The 18,683-nt window shown below is 37.3% G+C and overlaps 1 protein-coding gene across 2 annotated transcripts in view; it reads left to right on the forward strand.

The window, feature by feature from the left end:
• The first annotated feature begins 10,482 nt into the window (after positions 1–10,482).
• The window catches only part of LOC146002805 (sodium-coupled monocarboxylate transporter 1), a 79,185-nt gene continuing 70,984 nt past the window's right edge, over positions 10,483–18,683 (forward strand). Inside the window, exon 1 of one of the 2 annotated variants that reach the window (XM_083140759.1) lies at positions 10,483–10,693. In XM_083140759.1, coding sequence (XP_082996885.1) covers positions 10,492–10,693 — 202 coding nt within the window. In that variant the 5' untranslated portion in view covers positions 10,483–10,491. Of the gene's footprint in view, positions 10,694–12,668; positions 12,884–18,683 lie in introns of those variants that run through there. The other variant, XM_083140760.1, reaches the window with a different exon arrangement.

Below are 18,683 nucleotides of genomic sequence, written 5' to 3' on the forward strand. Positions count from 1 at the left end.
ATGTCACACCGTAAGTGTTATGAAACCACTAATGTAAATCCAGCGAAGTAGGTCTAGATTTTATACTACGAAAAATAAATTTCAGCGTATTTTGTCTCTGTTCCGGCATGTTTGTCTTCCTTCAAGTCTTTCTCAATTAGCATGTACGTACTCCAAATCAGTGCTTGCTCAATTCAACTCAAGAGTATTTTGCCTTACCTGCCACACGGAAAACAACGAACGCGAAAACACGATCTGCACGCGGCCGCGTGTGCAGCTAGACTACACTCCACTCGGCCACAGGGTCCGGCAGTATTGCAGTTATCAAGTTTCCCAACCTTTTGCCAGAATTAGACACGCATACTTAGTAGGCGAGCCAAGTAGTAAACCTATGGAAACTTAGCTTGTAACTAGCATCAAAGGGAATATAGTATATATATATTTTTTTTACTATAGATATGTATGATTGTAGATATCTCTAGCCACTATGTCCTAGAATCCTATTTTGTGATTAGAAACTACTTCCTTACAGTTGATTGCTGATTAAAATACACGATGGATGTAATTTAATACATTTCAACTGTTATTCTTTCGGAATTCTTTCTCACAACAGAAGTCGTCCTCGAAAGCCGAAATCTGGACTTACAACTCGTCAGGTGCTGAAGATGTTCTTATCAAGACAACAAGAAGTGTGATGTACTTGTGAAGACAACGAGATGTCAAATAAATGCTTTTAAAATACCTAAGTGTTTATGCTTTACTTTCCACATTTATCACCTTGAGCTCTTGAATACTGTAACATATGTGAAGCTCATCTCATCTCATTAATCTGTGAATTGATTATAAATCGCCCAAATATTTAAGTCTAGGCATTTTGTGATTAGTCTTACTGTCTCGTTCTTCTGTGGTATTCATTATGAGATTAGAGTGGTGAGGTTGTTGTGCCCAGAATTTTAATCTTTCGCGTGACATGTATTCAGATAACGTATCTTGATCTAATTCTTCTCTTATTTGAATGTTATGTAAGTGTGGAACCATCCCCCATACATCCCAGACTTCACCCCCAGTGACTTCTTGTTTTTTCCCCCAGCTGAAAGCGTACTTGTCTGAAACACGGTTCTCGTGTGACGATGACGTCCAGGCAGCTGGCACGAAGTGGTTCAATGAGTAGGGGCATGATTTCTACCAAGGCGGCATCAACAAGTTGCTCCAGCGGTCTGATAAATGACTCAATCGCGTTGGCGATTACGTGGAAAAGTTATGTGTGTGTAGCCTTCTTAGAATACATTATCAATTCATATCACGTCATACTGTGTTTTCCTTTATTTGTTGTTGTAACTTTTTTCTGATCCATCCACGTTTCTATGTAGGTTGCTTTTGAATTTTGTGGGATGTCATTGCCTCCAATTCGGAGGTTTACTGGATCGATTTTTCTCTTTTCTTAAAATAATACTGAGACGCTTTTATGCGTATTTACTCTTATTCTCCATTGTCTGATCCATTCTTTAAAAGTTCTTCAGTCACCGTCTTCTGATTCACAAATTATGAATAAATTCCACACTCATGGCAAATTTCCAATTCTATTCACAGATAACATTACCGATCGCAAAGAACGTGTCATTCTTCCAGGTACTGTATCTAACTTTCTTCCTGTCCTCTATGGAGTTCCACAGGGTGGTGCTCTAGGACCTATCTTATTCATACTATTCGTCGACGACTTGCCGATCATCTCATAGCTCCCTCTAGTAATTACCTTCTTTTCTCAGGTGACTGTAAAATTTTCAGGGAAATCCCCACTTCCAAAGATACTCATCTTCTCCAGAACGACAGAACAACGTCTAATTCCTGGTAGATGGCATGAGACCTTGCATTACATCCTGAAAAGTGTATTACTCTCGCAAATATAACCTGTTAATGTCATTTTACTCCGCATCTGGAAATAACTTCAAAGGAGTATCCTCTCACAAAGATCTTGGCATTGTCTTCGACCAAAAGCTCACATTTGAGGAACATTGCACAGGCACCACACAAAAGGATATGCGTCTCTTAGGTTCACTGTATCGTTTCACTGATAGTAGTAATATCTCAGCCCTCACCATATGCTTAAAGTCATTCAATTTCCTAATAATAGAATACTGTTCTCCCGTCTGGTCCACTCAGTTCTCTAGAATCGATTCAGTCTTTTACTTTTATCTAGTTATAGTATGTTACAGGGTTCCCTCAATTACGCAATTTTTCAACACCGCATCTCCTGTCCGATCTGCACTTACAGACTCCCTATCAGCACCGTTTGCAGAATGACTTCAATTATCTATAGAAAATTGTCAATGGCAAACTCCGCTCCAAGTCCTTCAGTAATTCCATTTAGGAGTGCCTATGCGCACAACACGTAGGTAACACAAACCTTTTTTCCACAGAAAAACCTAGTCTGGTAGTTAAAAAAAAAGATCTCTCTTTCACAGAGTTCCCACGCAATAGTGACCTTCCATCAAGTGTTGACGTACCTATTCAATACAGATTACGCCTTTCGGTATTCTATCAGAAAAATATTTGTAAATAATAGAATATATAATAATGTCATCTTGTTTTACTTTTCTTAATATTTTTATGTATTTTTTCTATTTTTATTGTTAACAATTTCAGCGAAAAAGGCAATTTGTACTGCATCTGAAATTTTCTCAATAAATAAATAACGTTGCATCTTAAGGGAGGCAATGCGGAGATTTTTTCACTTGTGAAAATTGCAGTGCCATCCATCTGCACCTACTGCAAGTGTAGCATCCCTATTTTTGGCATATCGAACGTACATAGTCCATACAATAATGTCGATGAAATAATGTGATGAGAACATGAGTTCTGTGTTAAAGAATTAGTGTGGTAGATTTTTTTAAAATTTCGTAAAACTTAAATGATTAAAATTTCGCCCTTTATATACCTGGATACTGTTGATCTATTACTATGACAATTTATAAAGAATTGAGGTTTATTGAATCTTTTCAACTGTAATAATTTGGAACTTTTCATCTTTGGTCTTCTATTATTCGTAAATGAGACTCCAAATTTTCTCTTAAATTGCCAAAACCCTTAAATGAATAATATTTTCTTTAATTTCCATATTTTTGGCAGTAAAGCAAAAAGAATCGTTGTTCTTTTGTGTCAAAAATTATGCTCAACGAAAATCGGCGTGTTATTTATGACAGGAAGGTGGCCTATGTAGAGGAGTACCTCGAAATCTCTTCCTCCGTGTTATGGTTGTTGGGAGCACATATTCTGCAGCTGGAAATTATGTGTCCAACTACTAGAGTCTTCATTTCGTCAACGACCATTTATAAAAAGCTTAGTTACCTCCAGAGACGTTTATGTAGGTCCATGCAGGGGAGAGAGATACTATATGAGTTCAACAATCCCTCCATCGAACATGTTTCTTCTACACGAGACCCATAAATAAAGAAAATTTTAAATCATATCACTTGAAATAAAATATAAAATGAATCATAGATTTCAGTAAATGGTTAAGGGTCTATATTAAATGTCATGCACAAAAGTACAAATAAATTGCACATGAGCACGCATACAAACTGAAACACTTTTATTTTTTTGTTATGTACTCGCAGATGTAAACCATATGGCCAATGATTGAAATAATGAATCATAGATGGCAGCACGCGGAAGAAATATTAAGATCGCAGATTATAGTAACAATGCGCATGCGAATTGAATGAAAGCGTTTGGGAGAACTGAAATTAATTGTGCTTACATAAATTTATGAACGGAGATAAACAATGGAGATGGACAAAGGCGAGACAAAAAATGATCGACACGTGCAGCATATGTGATTATAGGTAAAGATTAATGAAGTTAAAAAGTGATTAAAATTTTTTATTCTCTACCGGTTTCCACTAGACCTTTTTGGTTGTTTTCCCCGGTGCTGCGCAAACTCAGTGGCAGCCCCCAAGCACTTCCGTTGCGGCGCATCTATTGCTGACCCGGATCAAGCTCGGGACAGGCGGAGCCCTTCGATTAACCTCTTTTTTCTGCTTGTATTAGGCTATTGCGCAGCAAAATATTAATTCGAATTATTGTTGTATCTTTGATAAAGCCCAAAAAGAAGGGAAACATAGCAGGCAAGATACGGGAATCAAAATGAAGGAATTTGGATATAGGTGCCTTGGTAAATAAGAGATATACTTACTAGAAGAATAAATATATGAAAGACATATGATTTCATTTATAGAAGAAGGAGTATATTAAATAATAGAAGAAGGAGTATATTAAATAATAGAAGAAGAAGAATAAGTATATTGATTAATAGAAGAAAAAGTTTATAGAAGAATAAATATATTGATTAGTAGAAGAAGAAGTCTACTAACGAATAGAAGAATAAGTATATTGATTAGTAGAAGAAGAAGACTATCGATTAGTAGAAGAAGATGACTATCGATTAGTAGAAGATGAAGTCTATTAACCAATAGAAACTTTCGTCTATCAACTAATAGAAGATGAGGTATAGTAATCAATGTGAGAATAAATATATTGAAGAACTATAAGAAGAATTCTATTAATTCATAGAAGAAGAAGCGTATTGACAAATAGAAGAAGAAGCGTATTAAATTATAGAAGAAGAATGTTATAGAAGAATAAGTATATTGGTCAATAGAAGAAGAAGTTTATAGAAGAATAAGTATATTGATTAATATAAGAAGTCTACTAATGAATGGAAGAATAAGTATATTGATTAGTAGAAGAAGAAGACTATCGACTAGTAGAAGAAGAAGCCTATTAACCAATTAATAGAAGAATAAGTCTATTAACCAATTGATAGAAGATGAAGCCTCTTAACAAATAGATGAATCGATGAATCAGCCGATTAATTGATAAAAGAAGAGGTCGTCTTTCACATATCCATAAAGAAGAAGAGGGAGCCTATTAGCAGAAGGAAGAAGAAGCCTTCCAATAGATGAAATATGTTGAATATATATATATATATATATATATATATATATATATATATATATATATATATATATGGGACCAAGAAACAAAGAGACAGCTTTAAATACAATTCTGTATATAAATTTAATGTAATATGAAAATTAAGAATATACGGTGCATTTGTACCTTCCGTAGTAGATTAAACAAGTTGTTTCCTTTGTTTCCCTTCTCCTTCTATAATAAGTTATCAATCAGTTTTAGTTGCCTTGAGAATCTCATGTTTTACCATGGCCTAAGCCGGACTGGTGTCACCCTCTCAGGGACGTGGCATTTTTCGTAGTTAGACTCTCTTAGAAACGTAACGTTATATATGCTCCGTTTCAATAACAATTATGTTCTACATGCCTTCCGATGCACTTCCCACCCTGTTGGTTACAGTTCCGACTACGTAGCCAGTTGGCGTTTAATCTGCTCTCACAAAACCCAAACATTTTAAAAAATGAAACTGTGACCGTCCCTCGCTCATAATATCTGTCAGCGAAGGGTGCAAAAGAGGTTGTTCCAACTTGCTGCATACCTAACTTAATTCGTATATTGCCTCTTATCTGCAGGCACGGACATATCGTTTCACGCTTGCAAAATTTATTTTTCTGCAAAAGAATAAAAGGACGAAAGTTTCCAAACTCCAATTTCGAGAAGTAAGGAACTTGCATCTCCAAAAATTCCTTGAGATTCACAACAAACAACCACACAGGTCTCAATTTCTCTTCTCAGTCGGGCTTAAGTGTTTTTCTCCTTCTCAGACAATCATTTGTGGGCTATAAGTATTGCGGGATGTAATTTCAAGTACTTTTGGTATATTTTAAGCATAAATGTTTACTTTCAATCTTATTTCCTGTGTTTTGTGTCGGGATTATAAAGCGTTATCCGTTTGTTTCGTGAGAATGCGATACAGTCCATGGAAGGATGGATGCACGCTTGAGGCTAGACTTTGCATCCACCTGCTGGTGCATTTGTGTGCCGATCGACGAGCTACTCACGTTTCACAAACGGTAGGCTAAAATCCACAAACACGCTACTCGGTGTAATTGGTCTGTGGTACACTCTAAAAATATGCAATTGTGTTGCAAACAAAAGTGGCAATTATAATAGAATACACTGACTTGCATTGTTCATTTGTATACTGAAGTGCACTTCCATAACAAACTACATTATGATTGATTGATTTGGTGTTTTAAGTCCACTTTATGCGCAGTAAGGCTAATCGGGACTGGACCTACAGTTTAAAGTGGGATCCGTACCACTACGTGCCTCCACCGGGTATCGAACCCGGGACCCCTTGATTACAAGGCGAAGACGCTACCACTGCGCCATCGGGGAGGCAACAAACTACATTAGTTCGCAGTTGTGAGTCTCGATATAACTTCCATTGCTAACATTAAGGATGTTGTAAAACTTAGAAATAACATACCACAACAGCGTTGAAATGAAGTAATGAGCTGCAGAACAATTTAGTCTGCAATCGCTGATATGTTTTACTCTTTCAAATTAAATACCCTTATGCATGCAATGATAAATGAAAAAAAAAACTTCTTAACTTTTAACAAAGTGTGACGTTACATGGAGCACCAATTGCTGCATTTTTACATTCGTCACGATTCATGGGGCAAATTACATTAGAAATAGAGATTTTTCTCTCGCATTTAGGTGATGTGATTTGCTTCTTTCAAATTACCAGGCATTAGCCCTACATATTGTAATATGCAGTGAGGGGGAGGGAAGGGGAAGGGGAAGGGGGATATTATGCACAGGTGGGGGAAGTGGATGACCGCCTGGGGTCCTGCATACCAATGGACCTGAACAAGAAAACTGTAAGAACAAGAAATGAGAATAATAATACGGAAAGGCGATATTTTGATGATAATATAACCACAAACATCTGTTTTCATCCGGCCTTAAATTCTAGTTATAAGTCACAATTTGAATGATGATAATAATAATAATAATTAACTTCTGTCGCAACAGCCAGAGCTACTGGCGTATGCAGGATTATTTTTCGGGGGAGGAGCTGAACTTTTTTGAACTTGGATGGTGCATTCGGTGGCGCAAGAACATTTTTTCTGCAGGGTAATAAAATTAGTCCCACCTCTCTCTCTCTCTCTCTCTCTCTCTCTCTCTCTCTCTCTCTCTCTCTCTCTCTCTCTCTCTCTCTCTCTCTCTCTCTCTCTCTCTCTCTCTCTCTCTCACTCTCTCTCTCATAATTTATATATATATGAAATTGCTGAAAATAAACTTGCACACGAATTACATTTCGGAAAGGCTGAAAGTGGGCTAAAGATAATTGCGGATTCAACTACTTCGGCAAAGAAAAATTCACAAGAATATCACGTGATAGCAATTAATATTCAGCATGCTATTCCCACTTCAAAAACTGTTGCTGGTCCTGCATGACTGTGGATTGACTGTTGTAGAACTAACTGGCTTTAAAGAAGTTTCCAACTTGCTAGTTCTATGTCGAATGTTTGCAATATATCTTATGTATCTTGCATCATTCTACAAATGAAACATAAACCACATGTAAATAATACACGATACAACATTCTGTCTCGAGAAAAATTATAGTGCTTTTGATGTACCTACTTCTCACGTTTTTAACATATCGCACACCATTTCCGTCGGATATAGTCACAATACACATTCGTGGTTTTCTACAAGTTATTAGGTTGACAAGTTTAGGAAGATATAGACTTTCAGTTTTACTGATTTTATATATGATTAACAACATATTACGGTGTATATTCATCATGTTCGTGTTTTCCCTCTTGGCACTTATTGTTCTTGAGCCCACAAATAACACTATCTTCCTTCAAATTTGCAAAATTCAATGTGTATTCTCAAGCACAACAATTCCACTCCAATTGACGAACGTTAAAGAATGAACAAACTCCTAGCACCGCAGTGTTGCCATGCCAAACAAAAACGCTATTTTGGGTATGCAAATGTGCACAGTGTCCTAATTATTAGAACTTGCACGACGCGTGTAAGTTCGTCTTTGATACTGTATGTTTCGGGAATTTGTAAAAGAAGTCCGCTATAGAGAAAGGGAGGAAGCGAATTGGCAGAACAAGAAGTGAACGATGCTGAAAACGTCTGGTAGCTGCAGCAGCGCTTTCCCCTCCATGAACCCACGTTCCCTCTCACGCCACGCGTTCATTGGTGGAACCCTCTAGAGCTACTACTTGAGCAGAGACATGTTTTTGTTCACTTGCTTCAGAGATTCTTGGGACAGAGTGTAGTTTGAGTGGATACGCCCAAAAGAATCCCTTGCGGCTGCAAATGTGTAGCTTCTGTGCAACTGCAACAGCCAATAGAAATAACGTAAGGCTACTTTTGTAGAGCCATAAAACGTTGCTAAAGTGCGCGTCAAATCTCCTGCATATGGCCTTGAACGGCTGAACAGCACCAGCGAATCACAGACGTGTGGCGTTGCCTAGTTCAGAACCTGTTTCACCTCGCTACTAAATCGTGTACCTGGCGCTCGGATATAAATAGATTATTTCAAGTGTCAGTAGTTCAACAGATGGAAAGATAATGAATTTGCGAGTATGTACGAAAAACAAGCGTGATTGTAGCTTATACCGTTCCCTCTGTAGAAGCAATGTTATTATAAACGTATTTGCATTGTATCCTTTTCGCTCTCCCTTCGTTCCTGTTTTTAAAATAATGTTCGAGTGAAGAATAGAGAAGTAAAATTGACTTTAAGAAGTGCCAACAGGAAAACCAATGACGGTCGTAAATTTCTGATGGAGAGAAGTGACATTGTTACGTCAAGGGTAAAATTCCTCCTTACAATGCACGAATTTCTGGTGATTCGAGACCAATCTTTTACCTTTACGAGACATGGGTAAAACAGAACCACACATAAAAATGTGTTGTTAACTTGTTAACGAAGAACTTGACAATGTAACACAAGAACAATGGGCCGCTTGTTTTAAACATGTACAACAATTACAGGAAAACGATTTTGTAAGGGAGATAGATCGGGACGAAATTTTGGAACCAAATTATAATAAATTTGAAGGACGACACAGAGGGCGATAGTAGTGCGGTCAGTGACGATGAGTACAACGACGGCAGTTGTTGGAGTGACGAGGAGCCCCTGGCAGTCCCTTTGGCATAATCAGGTATGATCTTTTCTCCCATTAAGTTTAATATATGTTATATTATCTAATGTTCCGTGCTCTCCGTGACAAGGCGTTTCGCTCAACCACGCTGTCTCTTTTCCGTGTGAGATTTCGACATGGCACCGCTGCAGTGCATATGCAGGAGATTTGACGCGCACTCTAGTGTGTTCCTGACATAAGGTGTCGAGCCTCTTATGATTACGTATGAGTCTTAATGAAATTACCAGTTGTAATTCAAAAGTAGGTCATCGGGAATCTTTGGGGAGAGCGAACGAAAACAAGTCTCTGCGGAAGTAGTGATACGTGAGGGCTCGACCAAGTAGCTTGCGAGATGAGAAGTTAGTACAGCTACCAAGGACGTATTTAGGGGGGATTCAGGGGGTCCGGACCCCTCCAAAGACTTACCAAGAACTAAAATAAAGTAATGAAAATATACTTCTGAGCATTTGTTGCAATACAATCGATAGTTATTTATTTCCTATGAACTTGGAAGACAAGGATTATTGAAGGACAGTACCAGGGATGTTTATGCACACTACTACTTATAAAAAATATGCATAAAATATTAATTAGGAACATATTATTTTATAATTTAATAAATATTCAATTGTTTATCTATTTCACATTAATTTCCTTGTTTTTATACAAATTTGGCGATCTTAAGTACATGCAAACTATAATATGCTGTTATATATTTATAATCTAATTCCATCTTTTAATGTAATATAAAATGCAATATTACTAAATTTACATATTTGAATTAATATTTAATTTTATTATAATTTAATTGTTTCATTAAGGAGTTTTCTCGGTATATCAGCCAGGTGATTTCAAGAGCTAACGTCATTCATCATTCGCCGCCAGGAAAGCTTCAAGAATTACGACTTAATTGTTTCAATTTAAACTTTATTATTACTATTATTATTATTTCTGGGACATTTGGTTGGAACCCCTCCGAAATATATTTCTAGATTCGTGCCTGACAGCTACCAGCCGTTTGCAACAGCGCTTACTACTTTGTTTCGCCAACTTGCTGTCTTTCCTTCCCTTCCGTTACGCGCGGCCTTCCTCTACAGATTCCAGAGCATGAACGTGGAGCATTTTTTGATCAAATCGTTTTGTACTCAACAAGAGTACATTTTTCTGTACATCTTTCTCTTAATTTCCGTGTTGTTTGAATTATTTTCATCATCTGTGAGTGGGTTTAAAAGTCGAATACCTCCTCTCCTCTGGCTATGTATTTATAGTTTTTCCTGCGTATTCAACTTCCATTCTTATCATGTGCTCACAAACAATAAATTAGAATCAAGGAAGGGAGAACGGAGTCAGGTTTGTTGAACTGTTCTCCCGTGCATATATTCGTCCAGACTACAAGTGTTCGGTCCACAGTGTAACAATGAAGTCCACATCCAACATCTCAATATGGGACTACGCTGTTTTCGGATTGGTCTTCCTGGGACCTATATTGATTGCTGTGTACAACAAGTTCTTCAGTACAGAAAGGAATAAGAAAGATTATGTGTTTGCCCAAAATATGTCCAAGATTGGCATGACCTTTACGTTGGTGAAATTACCTACAGGTATCATGGCCATGCTGGGTGAGTACCATATGGATTGCACATATGCACATCTGTGATTTCATTGGTCGCGACAGAATGCCGTGCTTAATCCTAGCATATGAAGCCCACATATTTTTTTTTACCCCTCAAACTCGAGAAACCTTTAATGCTATTTAAGCTCTGCTTCCTTTGTTCTTTATGTATAGTGTAGTTTTATAATAATTACAAACATTACAAACATTAATAAGATCAAATTATTGCATGAGTATCACACATATGTATTTTATAATTTATAACACACATAACGTTATGCAAAATAGTGATTATTTCAGGATATAGATGTCCCATTTTCATTGCCAGTGACTATGCCTAATCAGTATTTTTCAGGAATTTTCAACTATTTTATGTTTTGTTGAACCTACTTTAGGAATTTTCGAGCCTAACTTAAGATTTTTAAAACCTATTTTAGGATTTTTAGAAACTATTTTAGGGTTTTTAGAACCTATTTTTCGATTTTTAGAGCCTATTCTCGGAATCTAAAAACCCGAGGTCTACTTATTATGCAATGTATCAAACATTAGCTTGTGTACTATTCTTTGATTTTACAAAAGTTTTTGGCCTCGTAATTCATAAATATTTGTTTACAGTATATTTTGCTCTGGCATTGGTGAAGAGTTTATACCTGTTTCGCAATGCTTTTATCAAGGCAACCTACAGTCTATTTATCAGTGAATTCGTGACTCCGCCAACAGAGTCCATTCGCCAGGATTGTCCCTTGAGTATGCGTCTCTTCACCTTAACCTTGGCTTCACTACTCCAATGTATTCAGTGTCGAGCTCCACGTGCAGCGAGTTATTTTCTTCCAACACTCGCAGACGATATATTCTGGAACCTTCCATTTTCTTGTCTTCAGAAATGGCAACGGATCGATCCGGTACATTTGTTCCTTTTTAGATATTTCACTACATCTTTCCTTTTCAGTATGATCTAAATTGTTAATACTCTGCAAGAGTAAATACGTATTATAGCATTCACATAAACATCCTTTCTACGTGAAGATGCGAGGAGGCTGGGCAGAGTTTGTTGCCTTCATCCTTTACTTCTTTTTTCTCGTTCTTATTTTTTATTTGTTAATTATTATCATTTGTCGTTTCTTGTGCCAATCTCCGTAGCAGAGTGCTACATCACTCATCCACATCGTCGCCATCAGACAAAAGTAACAGAAAAACAACGCTAAGTAAAGAAAAATCCCCCAGCTAATATTTTCTACTTCGAACACTGTCTATCATCAAATCTATATATTCCTCATTTATCCTCATCGTCGCGATTAATCCAAGATGAACAAATCTAGTGTAAAGAGACAGAAGTAGAATAGAAAAAAGAAATCAAAATGTGAATCTTAAAATATATCAAATTTTAGCCTCTCCGATGGCGTAATGGTATCATCACTTTGTAATCAAGGGGTCTCGGGTTCGATGCTCAGGGGAGTCATTTAGCGGTTCGTATCTCCTTTAAACTCTAGGCCCAATCCCGATTAGCCTTTCCGTGTACAAAGTGGACTTAAAAACAAACTTTAACATTTCAGCTCCAAAAATTTGATAGCAAATTTTTATAGGTTCGTTTTATAAGGTTAGTTTCAATTTCTTGTAACATTCACATTAGGCAATGTATCCTACTTGACACTGCGAGGAGAATCTGAATAAATGTAGCAAGCTTCCTTGGAAAGTCACTACCCGCCACTCGCTAGTACTTTTCCTTAACACTACGCAACAGTGCAGATGACTTAGTTAATAATAAGTGAACTATACCTTGTGACGTCACAGATAAGCATGAGTAACGCATATCGTAAGACAAAGTGCGCATAAATCACTTGCACAAAATAACACCTGAGGAATTAAATCCACACCATTTTTTGTTCCTTGAAAGAGGCAAAGCAAATAATGAAACGACAACTCGAAATGTTGCAACTTCTAACTTCTTCCCAACACATGTCGTGTGCATAATTACTTGTAAAGTTAGCCTAAGCAGCCATGCAGTTCTATCTGTCTGTGGTGGACTATGTGGTTTTCGGAATTCTATTCTTGCTGCTCATCTGTCCAGCTGTCTACAACGGCTGGATCAAGAAAGACAAGAACAAGGACGATTATCTTTTGGCGGGAAGGTACTTGTCCCCGATAGGATTTATGGGATCTGTGTGCAACCAGTATCTCAAAGTTTCTATGATAATCGGTAAGTGTTGTAGCTTTATAAGACCCGCTTTATGCAGAAGCATTTCATTTTTTAACATATTTGCTAGTATTAACATAAATGCTTCCAAAAATCTTGTAGCATTTTTTATAGCAGACAATACTCTACACCGAAGCATTTCATTTAAGATTGCGTTGCGAAGCGTGCAGAGAATGTTAGATAATGCATACAGTACGAAAGTACACTGTTCTCATTTATAACTAATAAATGTATAGACCAAGAGATGTAATTTAAACAGTAAAGGGGTATTTAATTAATGAGATATCCTGTAAACAAACTGATACTCTATACATTAATTTTTGTAACATTAAGTAAGCATCAACCTCACCTAATGAGATATTTCTATCCATGAGCCAGGGCGGCTGTTTTCAATTCAAACACCATACGTGTATTGTCTGCGCTAGGAAGTACGTTTTATGAATTTCATTCATTCATTCATTCTTTTATTTGCACTTAACTGCTCTTATGCCATTTTTGTCCATTACAATATACATAAAAATCCTTCATTACTCCCTTGCATTTTAAGATATCTATCTTTTCCTCCTCTTTTACATAGATATTAGATTAAAAAACAACCACAACAAAAAATAGTTCCTCTTTACAATTGTATGTTACACTTCCTTAAAAATGATAACAAACTATAACCAATCCGTACATCTAGATTAACAACCAAACTTAACAAATTTGTTGAAAACTGAAGCTTTAGATTATATTAAGTTGTATACAAGATATTTCTCTCTCCATTATATTTTGAGCATTCCAGTATTATATGTTAGGAATCTGCACTTTCACAGCCACATTGACATGTCTTATTGTTCGTTATTCGAATTTTGGATAAATGTTGCCTAGTACACAAATGGCCCGTTCTCAGTATACTAATTAATACAATTACATTTCTTGTAGCACTTACATGATAAAACCATGGTTTGTGTGTTTTGAATTTAGCAAATGGTCTGTATGATTCTCCAACTGTTGTAAGTTCATTTCGACACCAATCAAACTATTCATTCCGAATTTACTTCTTTACTCTAGGGAGAAGATCCGTATAGTATAATGATAAGTTTGCAATATTTGGAAGACACGCTGATATCTTTGCACATTCACATGTTACTATGGGCTGTAACCTAAGTAAACTCAATGGTTTTTCCACATTTTTGTATTGTTTGGACTAATTGTATACAATTTATAATATAAAGGGATAATTTTTAAAGACTCTTGTAAGTAGATTTACGCGCCTTTAATAATACACTTTTCGAGGCAGTAAGTATTAAGAACTTTCGGAAATTTAATTTTCGGACATATATTAAAGCTTGGTAACTTGCACAAGATTCTGCTGTAGATATTGAACAGTCTTGTGGAAGCCGTAATAATAGATCTGTTTTATGTTGTGGATCATACACTGCACATCCAACTCCTGACCAGTGGCGTAGCGTGAGTGTATGAAAGGTGTAAGGCTTCCTTAGATAAACCTGATCTGAATATTGGATAAAGAAAACCCAAAGCTATTTTAACTAAATATAATCTATTTGAATGTAAGTCATGTATGGACATACTCAATTTCAAACACAAAATGCACACACTCTATGTTAACCATAATAGCATATGTATTACTTACTGAAAATTCTCATTTATACTGTAACTCGATCCGACGATCCTTTAGTCTGAACACCTCAATCACGTCGTCATAGAATCGGGAGTTCTAGTCAATGTCTTTAGCAGCACAATGGATACGCCTGCGTTGAAATGTGTGAATCCTCTTCAGTGCAGAAAACTACTTTTCCAACGACGAGCTTGAGGCAGGAAGAGGGAGGAAGAATTATGTTAGTTTGTACACTTGTTCAACAGCTTCATTCAAATGGGTAGTACGCACGTACTCATGAAGTTCAAACACACTCTTTACTCGATATTCGGCTTCAGAATAAATTACCTGTAGCTCAACTTTCAACTGGTAGCAATTGACAAATTTCGCATACAGCTTAGTTAAGGACACAAACTCTTCTTCTGGAAAGGTCATGTCATATTGTTATTCTTATTCTTCTTTTTATTTCACTAAAAAGCCATTTGTGGGAAATGCGTAGGATACAATTTGCAAATGCAAATGCATTCGAGAATATTACTTATTATCATGGTTACGATATTTGCGCACATTTTGAAAAGCATATCAAGTCAAAGGAAAAGGTAAAAAAAAATCTGGAAATCATAACGCTAAGTATTACGCGTATGCTTTTAACATTACGGGCAACTGGGATGCACGCGCCTAACTTTGCGAGCGCTGCCGGATGTAGGATTGCCAGACATTCCTCTTTTACGAGGGTCACTATTTATATTTTGAGACTAACAATGAAAAAAACAGAAATTTAGCATTGAAAACTGCTTTATTGTTTTTCGAAGTATTCTCCTTTATGGTCAATACACTTTTGCATTCGTTCGAACCATTGGTCAAAGCAGTTTTTCCACTCCTCTCGAGATACCTCCATAATATGGTTTTTGAACGCATCAACGGCGTCTTCCGCCGACGAAAATCGTTGTCCACGCAATTTATTCTTGACATTCGGGAACAAGAAGAAGTCATTGGGTGCCAAATCAGGACTGTACGGCGGATGACCCATCAATTCGATTTTTTGACTGTTCATAAAGTCGGTTGTTAGACGAGATGTGTGACAGCTGGCATTGTCTTGATGAAGAATGATCCGACGGCGTTTGTTTGTTTTCCGTATTTGACCGAAGACCTCTGGCAAACAAATTGTTGTGTACCATTCAGAGTTGACCATTCTTCGTTCCTCTAAAGGCACAGTTGCCACATGACCAGTTTTCCCAAAAAAAACAGGCGACCAGTTGTTTCGATGTGCTTCGAGCGCGAACAACTTTTGTTGGATTGAGTTCATCTTGAAACACCCATACAGTCCACTGCTGTTTACGTTCCGGCTCATATGCATATACCCATGATTCGTCACCTGTTACAATCTTATATACGTCTTTTGAAGCACCACGATTGTATTTATTGAGCATTTGTTTGCACCAATTGACGCGAGCGTCTTTTTGAGTTTTTGTCAAATTGTGTTGGATCCAACGAGAACATACCTTTCTCACAGATAAATGGTCATGTAATATTTTATATATGCAGGTGGAACTAATGCCTATGGTTGCCTCAATCTCACAGTATGTCACATGACGATCTTGCAGTATTAGGTTTTGCACAGCATCAATGTTTTCTTGAACAACAACTGATTTTGGACGACCTTCGCGAATCTCGTCGGTGAGCGAATGGCGGCCACGATTAAATTCGTTATACCAGCGTTTCACAGTGGCAAAGGATGGGGCTTCATCGCCAAATGTGGAAGTAAGTTGATCGATGCACTCTTGTCTTGATAATCCACGTCGAAAATCGTAAAAACTCATCGCACGAAAATGTTCACGAGTTAATTCCATTTTATTGTTGTCGCGCAATCTCCAAGGCAACATAAACAACACAAATAAAGCTATTGACAAAACATTTGAAGTACGTTATGGTCAATAATGCCAGACGATTCCGTGCAAACGTCAAATCGCCCCTAACTTCAATCAGTGTTGCCAAGGCTCAAAATATAAATAGTGACCCTCGTATATTTAACTTCGCTGCTTCTAATTAAGGTAATATCCAACATTAAACCATCTCTTTGTGAACTTAATAGTTAGTTTACACATTTAAAATGACACCAGTTTTGTTAGATACACCTCCCGTCAAGCATTGTTGAAAGAACACGGGAGTCGATTTTCTTGATTCTCTTCCGACCGTGGTAAACAAACATATGAGTCAGACGCAGAGGACGCAGCAGGGACAGAAATTCCCGCCTGTTAGCACCCACTGGTAATGCGCCTTACAGTGCTTAAGAATCGGGGCGCCCTGTCATTGGTTGAGAAGATACCACGTAAGCAAACACACCCGCCATGGGCGAGTCCAAATCATTTCTTCCATTCACCCACACGTAAGTCCTCTCAAGAAGCCTTACAGAGAAACAACTCGAATCAAAACAAGTCCTCAATTGTTTCGATAAAAGTTCTACTTGCAGTCTAATATTGTTATGTGTGTTCAAGCGATAAATACGGGAATGAAATATGTTTTCTTCAGTAATTTCAACTTGTAAGGTGGACTTACAAGCCTTATGTGGGCACTACGCCGCTGCTCCTGACTCACTTTTAGATCCATATGTGTATATGAAATAAAAACTTGGCCATTGAGTAAAATGTTTTAAGCAGCGCCATGGATTTGTACCTAAAATCGTTTCGTAGGAAACGTTTCCTCTTTCTGTTCAATAGTTATCAGCTTTAAATAATGTGAAATGGCACATTCCTTACATCGCACTCGTCCGCCATTGCATCTGCACTTGTGACCTAGAGCTCGCTTCCGATTGGATATACTACGCGAGGTGTTAAGAAAATTAGGACCGATTCTATCTGTGAAATGTGCTATGAAATATGATATTACATCAAAATGCTATGAGATTTTCTCACTTTACACCGTAGAATTAAGTGTTAACATAAATGCCAAGTAAAATATTTTCGTATAAAGAACGTCAAAGAAATTATTTTTCTGTAACTGTAAAACACGTATGAAAAATATTTTACTTTATTTTCTATTCTGTACATAATGATTATCCCTGTAAGCTTTCACAAGTTCATAAAATATTTACTTTACGTCCTTAACTACAACAACATTGACAGTTGTTTCGCATACTGCCAGGAAAATGTTTCCTTCAAAAGATTTTTCTGGTCTATTTGGTGGGTGTAGGGGTTTACAACGTTGCCTTGTAATCAAGGTGTCTCTGGTTCATTTCCAGGTGAAGGCATATTGAACACTGAGTTGGATTCCTCTTTAAACTGTAAACCCAGACATAATTATCCTATCAATGCATACAGTTGTTGAATTGATTTGCTTCTACAGCCAAGTTTTCGATGCAACTTTCCTCCTCATAGATTAGTATCATTCAAATCAATCTCTCGTATTTCTTCGTCCATTTTCATGCAGTTGCACTAAATATTTATGCATATTTTTTTTTTATATATTTCGAAAATATAGACTTCTGGAATTTTAAGTATGGTACCGACACCTGAGTAGGCTTGGCCCTTGACATGTTTCGTCTTCGAAGGAAAAGTTTTGATCTTGATTGACTGACTGATTCGTCTTGCTGCCTCTTTTAGATAATTACGAAAATGAGGATAATTGATGATACACGATGAAGCGGCACTCACAAAGAACACCTACGACCAGGCCTGGATCCAAACCGGGACTCCTGGCGCCATAGCTCGCTGCACTAACTACTCAATCAGGGATGTCGACATGTATGTCGGTCTTGATTCGCCAACTTCTTAAAACAAACTCTATGTACAACCTTAGTGACAATGAAGTTCGACCAGTCACAAATATAGGAGTGCGTTGTGAAAGAAGGAGAACACATGCATATGCTGAACATATTTTATTCAGTAGGCTACATGGAACAAAGGAAAACATGAATTTCTGCTGCAATGTAGCAATGTATGGTGTCCACACAAAATAAAACATTTTCGTCCATCTACACGTGACATTGAAGTTCGACCACTGTTAGAGGGGATCCTGTTTACCATGGTGTGACGCCGCCCCGTCGGCGAATAACTGTGGCAATGCGTCGGGGCATGCTGCGGACGACTCGTTCAAGGTATTCCACATCGATGCGGTGCCATTCCTCCTGCAGGCAGGCGATAAGAGCAGCCACTGTCGTGGGTCCCCTCTGTTGCACACGTCGCTTAAGAACACGCCACACATTCT

Source organism: Lepisma saccharinum, chromosome 19, assembly GCF_977018435.1.
Source record: "Lepisma saccharinum chromosome 19, izLepSacc3.1, whole genome shotgun sequence".
NCBI lineage: Eukaryota > Metazoa > Arthropoda > Insecta > Zygentoma > Lepismatidae > Lepisma > Lepisma saccharinum.